The sequence below is a fragment of the Palaemon carinicauda genome, chromosome 7 (genome assembly GCF_036898095.1).
Source record: "Palaemon carinicauda isolate YSFRI2023 chromosome 7, ASM3689809v2, whole genome shotgun sequence".
NCBI lineage: Eukaryota > Metazoa > Arthropoda > Malacostraca > Decapoda > Palaemonidae > Palaemon > Palaemon carinicauda.
Window position 1 is genome coordinate 83,237,236 of NC_090731.1, and position 20,351 is coordinate 83,257,586.

The 20,351-nt window shown below is 45.3% G+C and overlaps 1 protein-coding gene across 2 annotated transcripts in view; it reads right to left on the reverse strand.

The window, feature by feature from the left end:
- LOC137643950 (loricrin-like) overlaps positions 1–20,351 on the reverse strand; it is a 150,038-nt gene that overhangs the window by 47,574 nt on the left and 82,113 nt on the right. For both annotated transcript variants that reach the window (XM_068376735.1, XM_068376736.1), the window contains exon 3: positions 8,714–8,829. In XM_068376735.1, coding sequence (XP_068232836.1) covers positions 8,714–8,829 — 116 coding nt within the window. The remainder of the gene's footprint in view (positions 1–8,713; positions 8,830–20,351) is intronic.

The window sequence follows — 20,351 nt, forward strand, 5'->3', positions numbered from 1 at the left end:
GGATCTCCGGACATGGGCGTCTCCACTGAACGTTTCTCACATGGGAGGAGTAAGGGAAAAAGGGAATGGAGGGGAAGCGGAGACAAGGGGGGAAAAGTAAGGAAGGAACTTGTGTCGCTTGGAATTACTTTCCACGCGCTTCCCCGGGGCTTCAACCTTAAACCTTTTGGAGCGCAGAAATGACCGGACCAATAGAGAAAAAGTCCAGAGACTTCCTAGTACAGTCCTTCAGGTAGTGGGCCGTAAAGGTGGACTGCCTGGACCATGTGCCTGCCTTCATGATCTGGCCCACAGCCATGTTCTTCTCGAAGACTAACAAAGTGCCCAGGCCCCTAACATCATGGGGCCTCGGCTTACCCGGCACCGAGGATCTGGCACTGTCATAGGCTCTCTTAATCACTTGCCGTAACCAGGAGGAGATAGTGTTCCTGAACACTGCTTTCTTCACCACGCCCGAGGAGACGAACAGACTCTTAATCCCAGGGGGAAGTCTGGCTGTCCTTTCCAGGTATTTTCTAACTGCCCTGACCAGGCATATCAACAAATCCCTCGGGTTGTCTGGTCGCGGAATCGCTGGCACTGAAAATCCCTCAAACCTAGGGTCCCAGGAGGCTGGGTTCTGCGTCTTGGCCACGAAATCGGGCAGGAACTTGAAACTTAAATCCTTCCAACCTTTCAAGTGCGAAACCTTGTACGACAGCCCATGGAGTTCGCTCACTCGTTTAGCCGAGGTCAGGGCGAGAAGGAACACAGTCTTGAGGGTGAACTCTTTGTCCAGAATGTCCCTGAGGGGCTCGAAGGGTGGCTCAGACAAAACCTTAAGAACTCTGGCCACGTCCCACTGCGGCACTCTAGAGGCACGGGGAGAACACGATTGTTCGAAGCTCTTGATGAACATCGAGATCCGCCGGGAAGCTCCTAGATCTAGACCCTTGAGGAGAAAGACCTGGCCCAAGACAGCTCGGACACCTTTGATGGCCGGGATAGACATGCCTACGTCGTCTCTCAGATAGACAAGGAAATCTGCTATCCTATGAATAGAGGCCTCCAACGGCCTGAGGTTCTGCGAGGCGCTTGAGGTTCTGCGAGGCACACCATTTTGTGAAAGTGGCCCATTTAGCTTGATAAACCGCGACTGAGGACCATCTCAGGTAACCCGACATCCTTGTTGCGGTCTTCGATGAGTATCCTTCCTTCCTCAGGAGCCGCTCAATAACCTCCACGCGTGTAGGCGGAGTGACCGAGGGTTTTCGTGAAACCTTTGGAAGTGGGGCTGACGGAGGAGGTCTTCTCTGTCCGGAAGGGGCCTGGGTGGAAGGAGGGCCAGTTCCTTTAGGTCCACGAACCACTCTCTCTCCGGCCACCAGGGCGCTACCAAAGTCATCCACAGGTTCTTTGCTTGTCTCACTCTGTTGAGGACCTGCCTGAGCGTCCCGAAGGGAGGGAAGGCATACACGTCGAGGTCGTCCCATAGTGTTGAAAAGCGTCCTCGAACGGTGCTGTTGGGTCTGGCACTGGAGAACAGAACACGGGGAGCTGTGCGTTGAGCTTTGTGGCGAAGAGGTCCATTATCAGCGACCTCCACTTCAGGATGACCGTCTGAGCCACTTCTGGGTGTAGGGACCACCCCGACCCTACCACTTGGCCCATCCTGCTGAGGCCGTCGGCTAGGACGTTCCTCTTCCCTAGAATAAACCTGGCTGTGACCTCGATTCGCTCCTTTGCGGCCCATTCCAAGATCTTTGTCGTGAGACTGCACAACTCTTTTGACTTTAGTCCTCCTTGCTTTTTCACATAGGCTACCACCGTGGCGTTGTCGCACATCAGAGCCACCGTGTTTCCTCGGAGAAGGTGGACGAATTCTACGCACGCCCTCTGAACCGCCATCAGTTCCAGGACGTTTATGTGAAGGTTCTTTTCTTCGGGGGACCACTTCCCCTTCGCCAACTCATCGAGGAGATGGGCTCCCAATCCCTCCTTTGATGCGTCCGTGAATAGCAGCATCTCCGGGGGATCGATCGCGAAGGGTATTCCCTTGAGGGTATTCGTCCTGTCGTGCCACCACTTCAGGGTTTTCTCCGTCTCTGATGACACCGTGATCATCTTGTGCGGGGATTCCCCCGAGGTCCAAAATTATTTTAGGGTTCCACTGAACAGCTCTTAGTTTGAGTCTCCCCAGGGGGACTAACTTCTCCAACACCAGGTGGCCCACTAACCTCTGCCAGTCTTTGGCTCTCCTCGGAAGGTTTGCTAGGATACTCTGACTCCTGCAGCTCCCCTCCTGAAGGGCTAGCAGCGAAGTCTCCTGTCCCCAAAGGCTCTTCTTGGGGGGACTCGTGGACGTTCTCTGAGTGCTTGGCTGGCTCCGGTCTAATCCTTGAAGATGACTTTGGCAAAGTCTTGGAGTCCTTCGACTCCCTCCAGGGAAGGATGCAGGACTCCAACAGCGATGGTGGGAGGCTCTTCTCCACCCCTACCCGAGAACACTCTCCAGCGCGAGGTGGGGTTTCCCTCATTGGTGCGATGGGGGAACGCCTCACCTCGCTTGACTCCCCTGAAAACGGGAAATCTTCGTCCAAAGGGGAGGGAGTGAAAGTCTGGGGGGGGGAGGAGGCCTTCCTCAAGGACTTCTGAGGAGTTGGTTTCGCCCTAGGAGAAGTTACCACGTTAAGACACACCTCTCTTCCTCTTCAGGGGAGTAGAAGCTGCCAATGATTTGTGGCCCAGCTCAGAGAGAACAGGCTTAAAAGCCTGCATGACCACTCTGACCAGCCCAAACCCCGCCTGCTGACCCAGAAACTTTGGTGAAAACCTGTGGTGCTGTGGAGAGACCGAAACACAGCACCTTGAACTGGTACACCTTGTCTAGGCTGAATCTTAAATACTTCCTTGAAGACGGATGGACTGGGGTCTGGAAGTACACGTCCTTCAGGTCCAGTGTACACATGAAGTCTTGCGGTTTCACTGCAAGTCTGACCGTGTCTGTGGTCTCCATGCTGAACGGAGTTTGCTTGACAAACCTGTTCAGAGCTGAGAGGTCGATGACTGGTCTCCAGCCTCCAGATGCCTTCTTTACAAGAAAGAGTCGACTGAAGAAGCCTGGGGACCCGTCGACGACCTCTTGGAGAGTGCCTTTCTTCAACATGGTCTGGACTTTTGCCCAAAGGGCTTGCCCCCTTGCCGATCCCATGGCAAAGGAGCTCAACGACACTGGATCCGCTGTCAGGGGAGGTAGAGATGTTGTGAACGGGACGCGATATCCTTGACTGATTACGGAAATCGTCCAGGAATCGGCCCCGAGTTGCTGCCACCTGTTCGCGCAACTTTGTAGGCATCCCCCCACTGGTGGACATGCAGGGGGACTGCCAATCCTAGCGTTTGCGGCCTCAGCCGTTCCCTCTAGGATTCTTTCCTCCCCTGGAAGACTTTTTGCCTTTCTTGTCCTTGACAGGAAAGGGCTTAGACACCGTCGTCTTCACTGTAGCTGCCAGTTTCGTGGTCTTGGTAGGATGTGGTTGCTGGGTTGCTGGAGGGTTATAGGGCTTCGATGTTAGAGCCCTATGTAGGAGAGAGTCCTGGTTGGATTTCCTCCACCTCTCAGCCGCCTGCTCCTCGTCCTTAGGCTCGAACAAGTTCTTCCCCATAATGGAAGAATGTCTGAGACTACTGATCTCGGTACTGGGGACCTTTTGATGGAATCTCTCAGACACCGCATCTCGACGTTTCAAGATGGTATTAGCCCAAAAGTTCGAGACTTGGTGGGCTAGAAACTCGATCGTACGAGTGCCCGAGAGTAAAGAGGTCTCCATGGCCTTCCTGGTACTTTATTTGGACAAGTCCTCTGAACGTAACAGGATGCCCAGGGACCCTAGCCAGATGTCCAGCCACGAAGTTGCCTGCATGGCACATTTCGCTACCTTCTCCTGGCTAAGGATCTCCGTTGCCGAGAACGAGACCTGCCGGTTGGAGTGTCTCTCTAGAGGGACTCCCCTGGTAAGCTCTTCCAAAGACTGGTGTATTGGAAGAGCTAAACAAGTCTCCTCCACGATGTCAAAGTACCTCCTCTGATGGACACGAGGAGGTGGGAGAAGTTTGTTGCCGGCGCTGGATCGGCTGGAGGAGGCAAGCTTGGAGAGCTGGGCTTCGACCTTGTCTCTGGCACTCTTAACCCCTTGAGACCAAGGCAAAGCCGCACTGGCCTTTGAGGGTTTTTGAGTCTCAAAGACTCGGTCCAAGACCGTGTCTTTGCCCTCACGAGGGGGAATCTCTGGATCCGCAAACCCATTGAGATTTCTCATAAGGGTCAGAACCTGCCAGAACGCATGGTCTGACTCCTGCAGCTCCCCTCCTGAAGGGCTAGCAGTGTAGTCTCCTGTCCCCAAAGGCTCTTCTTGGGGGGACTCGTGAATTCTCTGAGTGCTTGGCTGACTCTGTTCTAATCCTTGAAGGTGACTTTGGCAAAGTCTTGGAGTCCTTCGACTCCCTCCAGGGAGGGATGCAGGACTCCAACAGCGATGGTGGGAAGCTCTTCTCCACCCCTACCCGAGAACACTTTCCAGCGCGAGGTGGGGTTTCCCTCATTGGTGCGATGGGGGAACGCCTCACCTCGCGTGACTCCCCTGAGGATGGGAAATCTTCGTCCGAAGGGGAGGGAGTGAATGTCTGGGGGGGAGAGTAGGCCTTCCTCAAGGACTTCTGAGGAGTCGAGTTCGCCCTAGAAGTTACCACGTTAGACACTCATCTCTTCCTCTTCAGGGGAGTAGAAGCTGCCAATGATTTTTTGTGACCCAGGTCAGCGAGAACAGGCTTAAAAACCTGCATGACCACTCTGACCAGGGACCCAAACCATGGCTGCTGACCCAGAAACTCCCTCTGGAGGGAAGGGGATCGTTCGATGCCTAGGAGTTACAAAAGGGGAGTTCGCCTAAAAAAAAAAAAAAAAAAAGAGAGAGAGAGAGAGAGAGAGAGAGAGAGAGAGAGAGAGAGAGAGAGAGAGAGAGAGAGAGAGAGAGAGAGAGAGAGAGAGAGAGAGAGAGAGAGAGAGAGAGAGAGAGGAGAGAGAGAGAGAGAGAGAGAGAGAGAGAGAGAGAGAGATGATGACCTCGCGGCGCGTTGTCCTCCAGCTTCGCGTGCAGGATCGCGCTGCAGAACATGCTTGCGCTAGCGTGATGGGAATTGCCCTGGGTTGCGCGTGGAAGACTGTTCGCGCGAGCGATGGCGCGGGGGCGCACGGGCTGGAGAAGGCAGAGGGCGCGCTGAAGGATAAATAAGTGCTCGCGCGCGCGAAGGTGACTGTTCACGGGCGCACTAAAGGATAAATAAGAACTCGCGCGCGCGAAGGTGACTGTTCACGGGCGCGCAGGGTCCAGCCGAAAAGCCCGTGCGGGCGATAACGTTTTGCGCGCGCGCAGGAGACAGTGGGAGAGGGATATGTCTGTGGTGATGGGTGTGGGCGCGTAGGGTGCGCGCTGGTGAAGGATGGCGCGCAGGCGGGGACCGATGACACGTTGGCGATCGATGACGCGTTGGTGAGCGCTGGCGAGCAGGGGAAGAGGTTAATTTCCCCACTGCGCCCAGATCAGAAGATCGTGGGCGCGCAGGAGATCGTTGGCGCGCAGGAGAACCAAGGTGTGCATGGCGCGCAGTAGTGAGCTGGCGCGCTATAACAGGAGCAACTTCTGTCGACAAGCGCTTGCGCGCAGGGGAGACCTGGCGCGTAAGGGACGTATGCACTAACTTGTGTGTACGCCCTTGATGCCCCGAAGGGACCGTTGCCCATTTTACAATGGGATGGGTTGGCGCCCACAGCGCATCAGCAGCCAGAAACGGCGACGGCAGGTCAACAGGTCTGGCGGGTGGAAGGTCGGCGTGCCCTTTGTAAGGACGACCTTCCTTCGAAGGAGATCGCAAACGATCTGCAGAGAGGTCCAGGGTTGTAGCTAGTAGAGTCAGAGAACGATGGCGAGGTTCCTCTGCGGCGGACTGCGGTGACGATGAACCAAAGAGGCGCCTCCTAACACCCTTGTGAAGTGAAGGAAGGCCTCTACGGCAAAGAGGAAGGCGGGCTTTACGCCTTATACGCTCTCTGAGCGGGCTGACCATCAGCAGTTCTCCGTAGAGGAGTCTCTGTGAGTGAACTCCCCCGAGGGGGAGAATCACCGTTGGACTTAGTTCCTCCCTCGAAGGATGTTCAGAGAGGGGAACTAAGCCTTCAGCTACATCAGGATCATCACGAGCAGAGGTTTGATATAACTCATCGAAAGCCTCTGCCACGGCAACGTCGACGATAGACACAGGATCAACCTCTGCTAAAGTCGGTGATTGTTTGACAGCTGCCCCCAACCTGATCATGTCAAACAAGGCTTCCTTGGAGGGCGAACCCTCAAGCCCCAAGGAAGCCCAAAGCTTAAACAAATCATTATTAGACACAGGCATATTCAAATCCTCCCCCAGGGGAGGAGGAGGAGCTGCCTCACTATGGGAAGCAACTCCCTCTCCCAAACCCCGAGATCGGTCAACAGAACTATGGCCTACGCTACCGCTCGACAGTTTCTCGGAAGAAACCGATCGAGTGGGAGCTTCGGAGGAGGTTTGGGCCACGGAAGAAGAGCCCTTTTGGATTTTCTCCTTTCAAAGAAACCTTCCAAGGAGAAATATCCCGTCTGGACTTCTTCTTCCGGCGCCGAGAAAACCTCTCCCACTGGGAAGTAGACTACTCCCTACACTCACCACACACTTTATTTCTATCACACCGCTGGCCCCTACAATAAGGACATGGGTGTGAGGGTCCGTCTCGACAGCCGACATATACGTGCCACAAGGGTGGTCGGGTAATCCAGGATACTTTCGCATAGCAGAGGCCAACTTCACGCACACCTGTCAAAGGTAAAGCAAAAAGCATTAACAATGGCTGTCAAAGAAGGAGAGGGTGACAGCGGACACGTCTGACTACCACCCGAGCCGAGAGCAAAGTGAGCTCAAGCACGTGTGTGTGTGTGAGGGGGGGGATAGCAAGCTACCCTCCCTAACCCCCACTAACTAGCGGTGGGGTAGTAAACCTTCGTTAAAATTCTACTGGCTCGTCATTTCAGCTACGCCGAAAGTAATGACCTGTGGTTTGTATTTCAGTTACGAAACAATTATTCATTTTGAGTATGCCCGAATAGGTAGGATTGTTATATATGTTCCCCTGGAGTTGGAAGATAGCTTTTTGTATTTTGTATGAAATCCTACCTCCTCCTCACACCTTACACAAAAATAATGCCCTGACCACAAGTCCCAATATGGCACCTCAACTGTATTATCTTATGCACCAATTTGAACTGAACCCAACCCCAAGTTGTAACAAGACGACGCCCTGACCGGATGGGTCAACCTTCAGTAACCAACTCTTTATCACCCCAACTTCCCGAAGAAAAGTTCCTACCCCCCCAACCAGAGGGGGACGGACGAGTCCTGATTTCCTGACAGCTAGAAAAAGGGCAGACGAGCCTGTAACCTCCCGATCTACCAAGAAACGAGGAACACACAAGGGTAAACCAGTCAGCTAGGGGTGCGAAACTGCTTAACGGGCATTATCTGGACAAGGGCTACTGCACAAGCTCAGGAGTAAGTGCAGGTAATTATGTGGGCCCACTGTAAATTATCCCCATTCTTAGATTAGATTAGATTTACTTTAAATTATTTAGTTTCAAGTGGCTTTTACACAATAAGGGCTGAATGAGAGGGATTTTTGTATAAACTGTGTACAATTTTTTTGTCTTTAGAGACTAGTCCAGTCTAGGGGTCACAGGATCATGTTTCCAACCGCATTTTTATAATTTGCTACTGCAACACACCTTGAATCACGAAAATTTCTTATTATCCTTTCAATTTCGCTAACCTACATTTCTTGGATTTTATTCAATAGTGTTTGCTTTAACCTTTGTTCTTGTTGAAATGTTCGATTAATCACTATAATTTTTTTATTATAAACAAATTAGATTAGGCTTTACATGTTCGTATTTATACTCCCTTTATTTACAGATAGTGTTTGCAATATATTTAACAAGAGATACTGAAGAGTGAGTTTAACTGAATACCTTAATGGTATAAGTGAATTACCGAGTGCACTTAGTATTCATTCTCAGTAGTTCGAAGGTAAAGATCCTTATCTTTAACTTTACTTCAATACATCCCTGCTCCTTCCATTACCATTGTCTCCAATCACAACATAAACTCCAGTCCAGCATCTTACTGGGGTCCCTAGGACAGAGCCAAAATAGAGCCTTAGTATGGGATGGCTTTAGAATTGATAGGTAGATCACTATCAATTAATTACTTTCAAGTTCTGTGTGGAGTTTTTAGGTCTCTGGACAGAGGACACTTTTCTATTAGAGAGAAGATTTGTGAAGTGCATCACCAAAGTTATTGGCAGGGTGTTGTGCCCTTGAGTGTTAGTGCTCCTAACCTTCCCTCTTGATCTTTGTTGCATGCTGTAGGGAGAAATTCCCGGAACAAGTTCCCCCTCAATAATAAAAATAATCATCTTTTTATTATCTAAAAATGTTTGATAATTTGTTTAAAAGAGCTGAAAACAGGAAACTTATCCCTAAAACGAAATGCAGATCTAAATTTAGATTTATTGCATGCATAAGAAAATTAAAAGTTCTGCATTATCTAAAATGGTGTACTAAGAAAAACACAACTACATGAAACTACAAAAAGCTCTTACAATCCAAAACTTATATCCTCTGCAGTTGTAGCAAACTCCATAATTTCTTTGGCAACATCCTGGTTGATAGTCTCTCCAAAAGATACAAATAGGGCACAAGGATCCCTCTCTGGTGTCTGTAAAAAAAATAATAAAAGAAACTCTATATAAGTATATCAAAATAGCAATGATTACATTAAGTTTCCTATGAAAATTACGAGACAACCAGGCCATACAGTAATTAGCAACCCTCGGTCTTTAGCATATGAATTCCCCACTCATTAAAAATTAAGATAAATTTTTTTCATTACTTGAAATACTAAGGGCAAGTTCAAGTTGTGAAAGAATAACACTGGCTAATCATACAACTGCTATAATACAATAAATTATACAAATGTCCAAAGGAATAAAACAAAACTTACAGTACGGTCCCGAATTATGCGATTCCACATTTACGCGGTCACTAGTTTTGAAAATTATTTTTTTGCCTAGTACACTGTATATAATTCTCTGCAAAATTATTTTTTTGTCTAGTACGCGCACACTCTCTCTCTCTCTCTCTCTCTCTCAAACTGTGTTTGTTTATCGGCAGGAAATAGCCAAACTTTCAGTACCGATGAGGCAAGATTCTTTCATTCATATATTAAACAGTAGCCACACTACATTAAAACAAAACGCACACACACATTCGCTCACTCTCATTAAAGCTTAAAATATTTGATTTTGTTTCGGAAGCATTATTACATTCTAGAAAATTACGATTATTTAAATAGTTGATTGTGCTTTAATGAAGCATTTATTCACATTTGTTTGAAATTTGGGTGTATTTTTTCAATCTAAGTATTTTGAGTGCATGATCAGATCAGCTGATGCACATACAAATCAATAACAAAGAGTATCGTGTACTGTATACTATTTCTCAACTTATTCAAAATATCTGCTATAAAATCTCTATTTTTGGGTGAGATAGCCATGTCGTCCTGATGGAAAGTTCCTATCAGTAGCTTCCTTGGGTATATTTGACTACAGTGATATTCCCAGAGAATTAACCTTAAGGTCTCCAGAATTCTAACTCCTGGCACGAATATCCTTAACGTTTCCTTTAAGGATATCGCATAATATCAGAGGATGTATTCTTGACACGCCACATAGCAATCTTTACCCCAAATAGCGTTTACGCTTCGAGGGGGAAAGTGGCAAAAACGAAGGGGAGCCGTTATCAAGGTACCCTTCCTCCATTACTATTTGAGTATCTAGATGGCGCCATCGTCGCCGCCATGTTTATTCCTTGTAGCGTTGAGCAAGGTGCTACAGATAAAGTGGTTTCGGGAGGGATCCTGCCAAGGCCTTTTCATATAAAGGAGGGCGGGTCCAACAGGACGACATGGCTATCTCACCCAAAAATAGCCGTTTCTTGGGCTCAGGCCATGTCGTCCTAATTGAAGGTTACCAGAGCATTAATGTATCTGTGGATTTCCAATTGTGCCTCAACCTCAAGACAATATTTCCTTGGTCGCTCAGACCTTAGAGACATATGACGTTACCGTTCTACGTCATTACTTCTAATCGTGAACTATGTTAGTGCTTCCTGCCCCCTGCAGGGAAGAGTAATACCAGACTCAAGAAAAGTCTCGAGGTTTGCCTATCCCATATGAACAAACCTAGCAACAAAAACCATACAGGCCTCGCTGTATACCTAATCTGTCGAAGTTTGTATTCCCAATACGAACAAAGGTTTACATAAGCCACTATAGCATCCAAGGCATACGGGTTTAGCTGTATGCAACAGACAAGTTTATGTCCGTGTAGAACCAAGGTATGCATAGGCAGAAAAGGTTTGTATACATGTAAGAACAAAGTTATTTCAGTTGTTCTCATGTTAATATGCAGATGAAAAGGGAATAAATAAATAATGCTCACACAAATCTTTATTTATCTAAATTTGGGACGAAATAAGACGCAAATACCAATCAATTATTTATTGGTAATCAATAAATAGTAATTCAATATACATTATATAGTAGCAAAAAAAAATGCTAGTGAATAACAAGAAACATAAAAATGCAGACAAGATCAGAAATACTTGTTTCACCTGAAAAGAAACGATAGTTGATGCCACCAAACTGAAAATTTAATAAATTTTCTAATATACATTTATGTGGATGATTGTCTTTTCACAGTGTAAAAAACACATGGCACAAGTGTTAACTCTATGTATCTTCACCTTTAGTAACTGGAACAGTCCATGGTGTCACCCTGGTGACACTTCACTTTACATGTTGCACTGTAAGGTGTCAACACAAACACCCTATACATAACAGTCCCAATAAATTCACTGTTCCTCGCAGCGCTTTGCGACAGGTTTTAGCACACTACCTGCCGCCACCACATACCTTTTCAATTCTTGCACTTGCTTCGTGTAGTGTTTAAAAAACACTCTGGATGACTTCCATCCAGTATACGAACGAAGACGCTCGAAATCCATGTATTGGAAGAAGTTCAATGACAAAGCAATTTTTCTAGGATCGTGACCTGCGGGTGTACTGTCAGGATCCGCTCTGCGTAGGAAGGAGGTGATCTTCGCCCTTGGTTGTTTTAGGGACAAGTTTGAGCCCGATGTTTCTCCTTTAAAGAGCTGTCCTCTCCTGAAGTCTGAAGTTCTACGAAGATAGACATTTTACTGAACACAGCGAGACATCTTCCTTCAGGGGGCAGATTCTCCAGGGACCCCACCTTTTGGTAGGTAGCTCGTTCTTGGCGAGAAACGTTGGGTCACGAAAAAGGTTCCGTTTTCCCACTTCTGTGAAATGAATATGGCCCTCATCCTGAGAAAGGGCCACTATTTCACTAACTCTGGCCCCCGAGGCTAGAGCAAACAAGAATATAACTTTTTGAGCCAAATCTTTCAGAGAGCAGTCCTCATTGTTCACTGTTAAGGCAAAGTGTAGAACCTTATCCAAATACCATGAGATGGGCTTCGGAGGTGCTGCAGGCTTAAGTCTAGCACAGGCCTTAGGGATCTTATTAAAGATTTCATTGGATAAGTCTACTAAGAAGGCATAAAGCAAAGGTCTAGTCAAGGCAGATTTACACGTTGTTATCGTGTTGGCTGCTAAACCTTGTTCATGAAGGTGAATAAAGAAGGATAAACAGAAATCTGTTGAGATCTCTTTTGGCCTTCTTGCCTTGACAAAACCAACCCACTTCTTCCAAGACGACTCATATTGCCTTCTGGTAGATTTAGACTTATATTCTTCTAAGAAATCTATACAATCTTTCGAGATCCGAAGCCTTTTCTTAACTGCTAAGGAGAGAAAATCATGAGATGAAGGTCTTGGGTTTTCTGTAATGAAGCGAAGACAGTCTACTTCTGTACTTGTTGAGTCAGAACTGGGTCCGGCAGAGGGACCAGCCTCAGCTGCAATTCCAATACAAGAGGGAACCAGTTGCTCATGGGCCACTTGGGAGCCACTAGGGCTGCTGTTCCCTGAAAGGATCTCAGCTTGTTGAGGACCTTCAACAGAAGGTTGGTTGGAGGGAACAGGTAAATCCTGGTCCATCTGTTCCAGTCGAGGGACATGGCGTCCACCGCTTCCGCTAGAGGGTCCTCGTATGGGGCAACATAACGAGGTAGCTTCTTGTTGTCGCTCGTCGCGAAGAGGTCGATCTGCAGTTCTGGGACTTGACGTAAGATGAAGGAGAATGATCCTGCATCTAGGGACTATTCTGACTCTATCGGCGTGAGCCTGGATAGAGCGTCCGCCGTCACATTGCGGAACCCTTGAAAGTGAACTGCTGATAAGTGCCATCTCTTCTTTTCCGCCAAGTAGAAGATGGTCAACATCACATGGTTGATTTGGGGTGATCTCGAACCTTAAAGATTCAAACATCTCACTATCACCTCACTGTCCAGAATCAGTTTTATGTGGACTGAATAGCGAGGGGACAATTTCTTCAGCGTGAGAAAGACTGCCATGGCCTCCAAAATGTTGATGTGGAAGGTCTTGAATAGAGAGGACCAAGTCCCTTGGACTTTCTGTTGGTGAGAGTGACCTCCCCATCCTTCCTTTGATGCGTCCGTGTGGATGATGACTGAAGATGGAGATGGTTCCAGAGGCACCGACCTCTTCAGCTTCTTGGCCTTCGACCATGGCTTGAGAAGTGATCGTAATCGAGTCGGTATTGGTCTTCTTAGATCTCTTCGAGCGTTTGATGCGTATCTTCTCCAGACTCCTGATGCATCCTTTAAGTGCTCTTAGCACCGCATCTATTACTAATGCAAACTAAAGGGAGCCCAGCACTCTCTCCTGTTGGAGTCTTGATATCCAGTCGGATTCAGAAGTCTCTTGACAGATCCCGCTCTCTCTCTCCTCTTCTTTGATGGAATGGAGAGGTGGTGTGACTGTAAGTTCCAATGTATTCCAAGCCATTGAAACTCCTGAGCTGGAGATAGTCGAGACGTTTTTATGTTGATTTTGAATCCCGTATGCTCCAGGAACTGGATCACTTTCTTGGATGCTTGCAAGCATTCCATCTCGAATGCTGCCCACACCTGCCAATCGTCCAGATAGGCTACCACCTGGACACCTTCTAGGCGAAGTTGTTGAACGACTGCTTCTGAAAGCTTTGTAAAGATCCTTGGGGCTATGTTTAGTCCGAAGGCCATGGCTCTGAAGACATACTTCTTCTGCAGTCTGAATCCTAGGTAGGAGGAGAGTTGGCAATTAATTGGAATGTGCCAATAGGCATCTGCCATGTCTATGGAGACTGTACGCCCGTTTTGGCAGCAGGGTCCTTATGTGTTGAAGGGTCAGCACCCTGAACTTGAAGTTTACTGTGAACTTGTTGAGTGGCGACAAGTCCAAAATGACTCTGAGTTTGTCTGATTGATTGATTGATTTATAGTTTTCAGGCATCCTGACATCTAAGGTCATTGACGCCAGTAACATTTAATGTATGCATAAAAAAATAAAAAATAAAATAAAATAAAAAATAAAAGTATTTAATCAAAATCATAAAAATTGAATGTCATAAAAGTTAACTGGTTTTCAGAAGACCTGCTTCTGAAATAAATCTAAAAATGCCACTTGCATAGTAGGACACATCATTTCCAAGAATCTTGGCAAGGATGAACCTGCCACCCTCACCTCGAGCCTTAAACAGATATCTATTCCTTACGTTGTTATAATTGGGGCATTCGGTCAACAAATGCCTCACTGTTAGAGGTACTAAACAGTTCTCGCAATATGGTTGGTGTTGGCCCTTCAGCAGAAACTCGTGTGTCAACCGAGTGTGACCAATACAGAGACGACAAAGAGACGCCTCCCATTTTTGGGGCATCATATTATACCTCCAAGGAAATATGACATTTGCTACCTCTCGCATTTTATTCCCATCTAGGCTATCCCATTGCTGTTGCCATTTATTGCAAACCAATTTCTTGATGTCAGGTAAGAAATCATTACAGGGAATGGGATCCCTTCTTGGCAGCAACTCGGATGCAGCCTTCTTAGCCAGTGAATCTGCCTTCTCATTCCCAGACACACCTACATGTGCTGGAACCCAACTAAATCGAACTGTTATACCTCTCCGTCCAATAATAAAAAAGCCATCCTAAAATCTTTAAAACTAAAGGGTTATTAGAATTAAAAACTTCTATAGCTTGAAGGACACTCCTTGCATCACTAAAAATTGTAAAATTACCCTCCTTCTCCAACGGTATTTTCTCAATAACGGTTAATATGCCATACAGTTCGGCAGTAAATATGGAAGCGGTCAGAGGAAGTGCACCTTACAATTAAAACCATTACTATGTACTCCAAATTCAACGCCAGCATCAGATTTGGAGCCATCAGTATAGATAAAAGTTGATCCTCTATGTTCTTTAACATGTTCATAAAGAAAAGAGACCTGGCTTCTAAGTCTGACATATTCTTATCTCCAATAAAATATTTACAAAAAGATATATCTGGTAACTTCCATGGAGGCATTGATGGTACCTTCAATGGAAGTACCTTATTTCTAATTATATCCAGACTATTTAAAAATCGTTTCACCCGAAAGCCATAAGGTTGAGGAGATTTTGGGTGCAACTCAAAGTATGATGCGTGTCTTACAAGGCTTGCAGTCTGAAAGGCTAGAGAGTTAGGGAGTCTGCAATCTAAACCAATACCGAATAATGGAAGACATTCGGTAAAGGTCTAGAGGTAACTCTCCAGCATCAACAAGGAGACTTGGGATAGGCGAGGTTTTAAAAGCTACTGTAGACAATCTATTACCTGCATGATGAATCGAGTCTAATATTTTTAACCGGCTTGGGGTGACTGAAGAATATATTTCACATCCATAACTAATTTTGGAAAAAAATCAAGAACTTATATAATTTTAAAATAGTATTGCGGTCTGCCCCCCATGATGTATGGGACAATACTTTCAAGATATTCAGAGCTTCAACACATTTAGCTTTTAACGCTTTTAAGTGAGAAACCCATGTAAGCCTACAATCAAATATCAAACCTAAAAATTTAGCTTCACTTGCACATGGTATCCGTTGACCTTTAATGTATAAATCCGGGTCTGGATGTACTCCCCGGATACGACAAAAATGGACAATGGTAGTTTTACTTGTCGAGAACTTAAATCCATTCATGTCAGCCCACTGGATAATTTTATCAATAGAGTTGGATTTTTCTCTCAACCATTGCCATTCTAGTGCCAGCAAATGATATTGAGAGATCATCCACAAATAATGTTGAGAGAACATCCCGGGGAATGACTGAGGATATCCCATTAATTGCTAGTGCAAACAGGGTTACACTCAGCACACTCCCCTGAGGAACTCCTCCTTCCTGACACTTACTCTCTGATAGAGTTTCCCCCACTTTCACTTGAAAAACTCTATGCGAAAGAAATGCCTGAATAAATAGTGGTAGTTCTCCTTTTAATCCTAGTTCATGAATTGTTTTAAGTATACCATATCTCCATGTGGTATCATATGCCTTTTCAAGGTCGAAAAAAACTGTCACATGGTGCTGTTTGGAAGCAAAGGCTTCACAAATAGAGGACTCAAGTCTTATTAACACATCAGTTGTTGAGTGCATTTTTCTGAATCCACATTGAATCGGTGATAAAATACCCTTCTTTTCAAGGTACCACATCAACCTTACATTGACCATCTCCATGATTTTACATAAACACAAAGTCAATGCAATAGGTCGATAGCTTGCTGCTAAAAACTTGTCCTTACCGGGTTTTAAACACTTGGGTAACTATGATCATGCCATATTCTATTAATAATACTTGAAATAAATAACTTTGTATTAAAATGTACATGTTTAACCATTGCATATGGAATTCCATCGGGTCCAGGAGCTGTATCGTTGCAAGTAGCGAGTGGGGAATCAAGTTCTCTTTCGGTAAAAGGAGAATTATACGATTCTTCCCGTCCTGTTGCAAAATTTAAAATTTTCTTTTCTTCAATGCTCCTGTACTGGTGACCAGGAGGTGCTACACTCTTGCACGATACATTTGAAAAATGGTCACCCAGGGCATTGCTAACTTCATTTCCTTCAGTCACAAACTGACCATTCACTTTCAACACTGGTGGTGGGTTCGGGGTAAATTTGCCGGCAATTTTTTTTATTTTCCTCCATACAGAAGATGGTGGTGTTCTACTGTTAATGGAGGAAACAAAAGCCACCCAAGATTGGCGTCTAGCTTCTTTCATGGCACGACGGAACTGTGCTCTACATTTTTTGTATGATATCAAATTTTCATCAGTACGGCATCTACGCAATCTAGTCAGGGATTTTCTGGTGGCTCTGTGCAAGGCTTTTAATTCTGAAGACCACCACGGGACTGGTCGTCTTTTGAATAGTCCTGTGGTTTTGGGAATCAAATTGATTCCTGCTGTATGAAGAGTTCCATTCATTAGGTCTATGGCATCATCAATACTTTTAAACTGTTCTGCTCTCCCTTCGATTTCACTTAGCTCAGAAAATTTAACCCAGTCTGCCTTGTCTAGATTCCAACGTGGCGATCTTTGCAAAGGCGGACCCTTGTTGGTGTTTATAATGATTGGTGCATGATCACTAGTATGCCAATCATCTAATGTCCTCCAATCAAAATCAAGAAGGCAGTTAGAGCTTGCAATTGAAAGGTAAATGCATGACAAAGTACCTGTCTGAACATGGAAGTGTGTGGGCTCTCCTGTATTAAGGAGTCCCACATCCTCATTCTCCACAATTGATGAGATAATATTGCCCCTTGTGTTGGCCAAAACATCACCCCATAAAGGATGTCTACCATTCATATCTCCCAGTAAGAGAAAAGGTTGAGGGAGTTGTTGAATGACCTCTGCTAAATCATCATATAAAATATTATCATTTGGAGGTAAGTACAGAGAGCAAATTGTATATTTTCTCCTTATGTCAATTTGTACAACTACTGCCTGCAGGGTTGTACGTATAGACATAGGTATTTGGGGAACATCTCGATGAATGTATATGAGACTTCCGCCATGGCTCCCTGCTTGTTGATTATATGGTGTTCTATAGCTAACATACTCTCGAGGACTAGGAGTGTTAGAATCAAGCATACTTTCCTGTAGACATACAATTATGGGGGAATTCTCATGAATTAGGAGCTTTAAGTTCTTCATATTTCGCCCTCAAACCCTGACAGTTCCATTGCAAAATGGAGGAGAAAACTATGGATTATTTCTGGAAGACATCTTGGATGAGGTCTTCCCATTAGCAGTTTTTAATCTAACATTATTACCTGTAGGTTTCTTCAGAGGTGGTCTTGTTATGTTGGGTTTTATGTTTGTGCTTTTCTTTGTATCCTTTTGATCTATTTGTTGAGGTGGATGGTGGACCTCAACTTGAATTTCTGATTTATTCAGTTCATCTTCTGGTTCATTAGAAACATCAACAGACAGAACATCAAATTTATTTGATGTCATAACCTTAACGTTTCTAATGGAGGGTGGAGAAAGAGATGGAGGTCTCTCTCTTTTCCTATTTATCGGTGGTGAGGATTTACCAGGTTTTTGCACCTTCCCTACCACAGGTGCACTTGGTAACTTTGTTTCGGGTGGAACTTCCATCAAATCAGACAACGACATGGCCTGAGAGAGGTTAGTACTATTGCTGGTAATGGGGGGATGAAGTTTGTATAGAAGTGGGCAGTGTCGGAGTTTTAATACACAGTGGCAAAGCCTTGGAAGGCAATATGCTTACCTTGTCACGTAAAACTTTACTATCATTAGATGAAGTACTTCTTTTCTTGGAATTTCTGGCAGCACTATGTGGGTTCGATGTCTCCTGTGGTATATTTTCTCTTGATTTCAGTGCCTTTGCATAGCTGTTTGGTTTTTTCAGTAGTCTTTTGGTATGTCCTACACTTGTGTGTTCTACACTGGATTTGTTGAGGGCTGCTTCTTCAAACTTATAAATCTCGCAGCTCCTGTCAGTGGATTTATGGTTTGAATTGCAATTCAAACAGCTGGGCTCAAGTGTACACTCTCCATGATAAGGACTGGCACAGATGCTACACATTTTTTCATTTTTACAAACTTTAGAAGGATGTCCAAATTTGAAACATTTGAAGCATTGTAAGGGCTTTTGTTTAAAAGGTCGAACTTTTATTCTTTCATTTTCAATATCGATGTGGAAAGGCACATCAGCATCCTGGAAAGTAAGGATAATCATTGACGTCCCAGGAATCTTATGCACTTTCCACACTGTTAATGGGCACATGGCTAGTATTTCCTCTTCTGTAAATTTGTACAGATCTTTATTGAAGACTACTCCCCTTCCGTAACTAAAGTTTAGGTGGGGTTTGACATCTAACATATCCTCATCACTGCTTGTCGTAAGGTTAGACAGTATTACTGATTGCGTGTATGATTTTGCATGGATTAGGAAGCTATTTTTCCCAAAGCGAGATATATCACCTGGTGCAATGGTTCCTACCTTTTTCTGAATTAGTTTGCTAATTTTAAAATAATTCCCATTACTCCCTTTAGGCTCGGCAACAAGCCACATTGGTGGTTTTGGCTTTCTTTGGGGGAGCAGTTAAATCGATATCTTTCTCAAACCAGTCAGCAGGTCTATATACATTCAACTGTTTGGTATCTTATCACATATGGCACCCATTTAAGTTATTAATTTTGATATCATTGATGTTACATACTGCATCGAAGGCTTCTTCATGATTATTATAAGTTATCCATGAATGCCATTTTTCATTTTCAAGTTTCATTCTAATTTCTTTTATCACTCCATAGCATCTAAATGCTTTATATATCATATCATAATCAGTATTTATTGGAATTTGGGTAACATGAAGGATTCTTAGTTTCCCTTTGTTACCCGACTTAATTAGTTTTAAAACATTAGTAGAGGGGTCCTTTTTTGTTCCTAAGTCGTCAACAGAATTTTCCTTAATTGAATTAGCAGAGGTCGTCAACAGTGCCGGGGGAGAGTCAGCGTATCCAAGGAATGGGGGTTCGTTACTTAAAGAATCCATTAGACGAGAGAGAGAGAGAAAAGGGTTAGTTTGATGTACCTGCTCGAGAATGTTAGGCCATCACACGTCAGAAAGGAAATTTGCACTCTCCACTATTGGCACAATGAGAGTATACTTGCCAGATGGTCCACTCCATACCCTACCCGAAGGATATCATCAAAACAGATATAGAGGCACAGGTGTAAGCTGAACCCGCCTGTTAGGACTGAGACCAAGAAATTATGGAATCATCCTCCCCATATCTGTAATGACGGGCTTCCGGCCAAAAGCCGAGAGTCCTACCCCAAGCACTGGATCCCCCTGGATTCCGAAGACCCAACACTTGAGAATAGTTCCGCCAAAAAGGTCCAAACCATCTTCGGGATGGCTGAAATCATCCAATACTCTCACATATAGCTTTGAATGCAAACACCTCCTAACCGTGATACCTCCTCCCACTCATCAAAACAGGCAGCAATAAAGGATGTATGAACATCCCCGCCGGGGCTACAATGGATGTAGAAACATCCAAGCCATAGGAGAAAAAAAAAATAATAAATATATATGTACATAATGTATACACATATATAATGAGGGAAATTTTTCTCAGAGTTTGGAAAGCAAGAAGAAAGTAAGTTTATGAAATTAGGATAAGGTCGACGTAATATTGTGTAAAAGAAAAAGGTGAAGAGAAATTTAGATTCGAACTGGGGGAGCAATTTCCCCAAGTTTGAGAGCCCTCTTGCCCGTCACCAAGTTTCAGCATGGGAATGAAATGCCGTGCTGAAGCTCAATGACTTCATCAAGGAATTTTCTCATCAAGAGGGCTGAGTTTGTCCGAGTCCTTCTTGGGAACACAAAACAGCTTTCCTTGGAATTTGATGGACTTTGCCCTCCTTATTACCCGTTTGCTCAAGAGATCTCGGGTATATTCTTCCAGAACGGGGGTGGAGTGTTGGAAGAATTGAGGAAATGATGGTGGAGCTGTCCTCCAGCTCCAACCTAGTCCGTTTTTTATCAGGCTTTGGGCCCAGGGATCGAAGGTCGAGCGATCCCAAAATGAATGGAGTCTTCCTCCTATCGGAAGCATCTCATTGCTTCGGTTGTCCGGAGGACTTGCCTCCTTGACCACGCCCTCCCCTACCCCCTC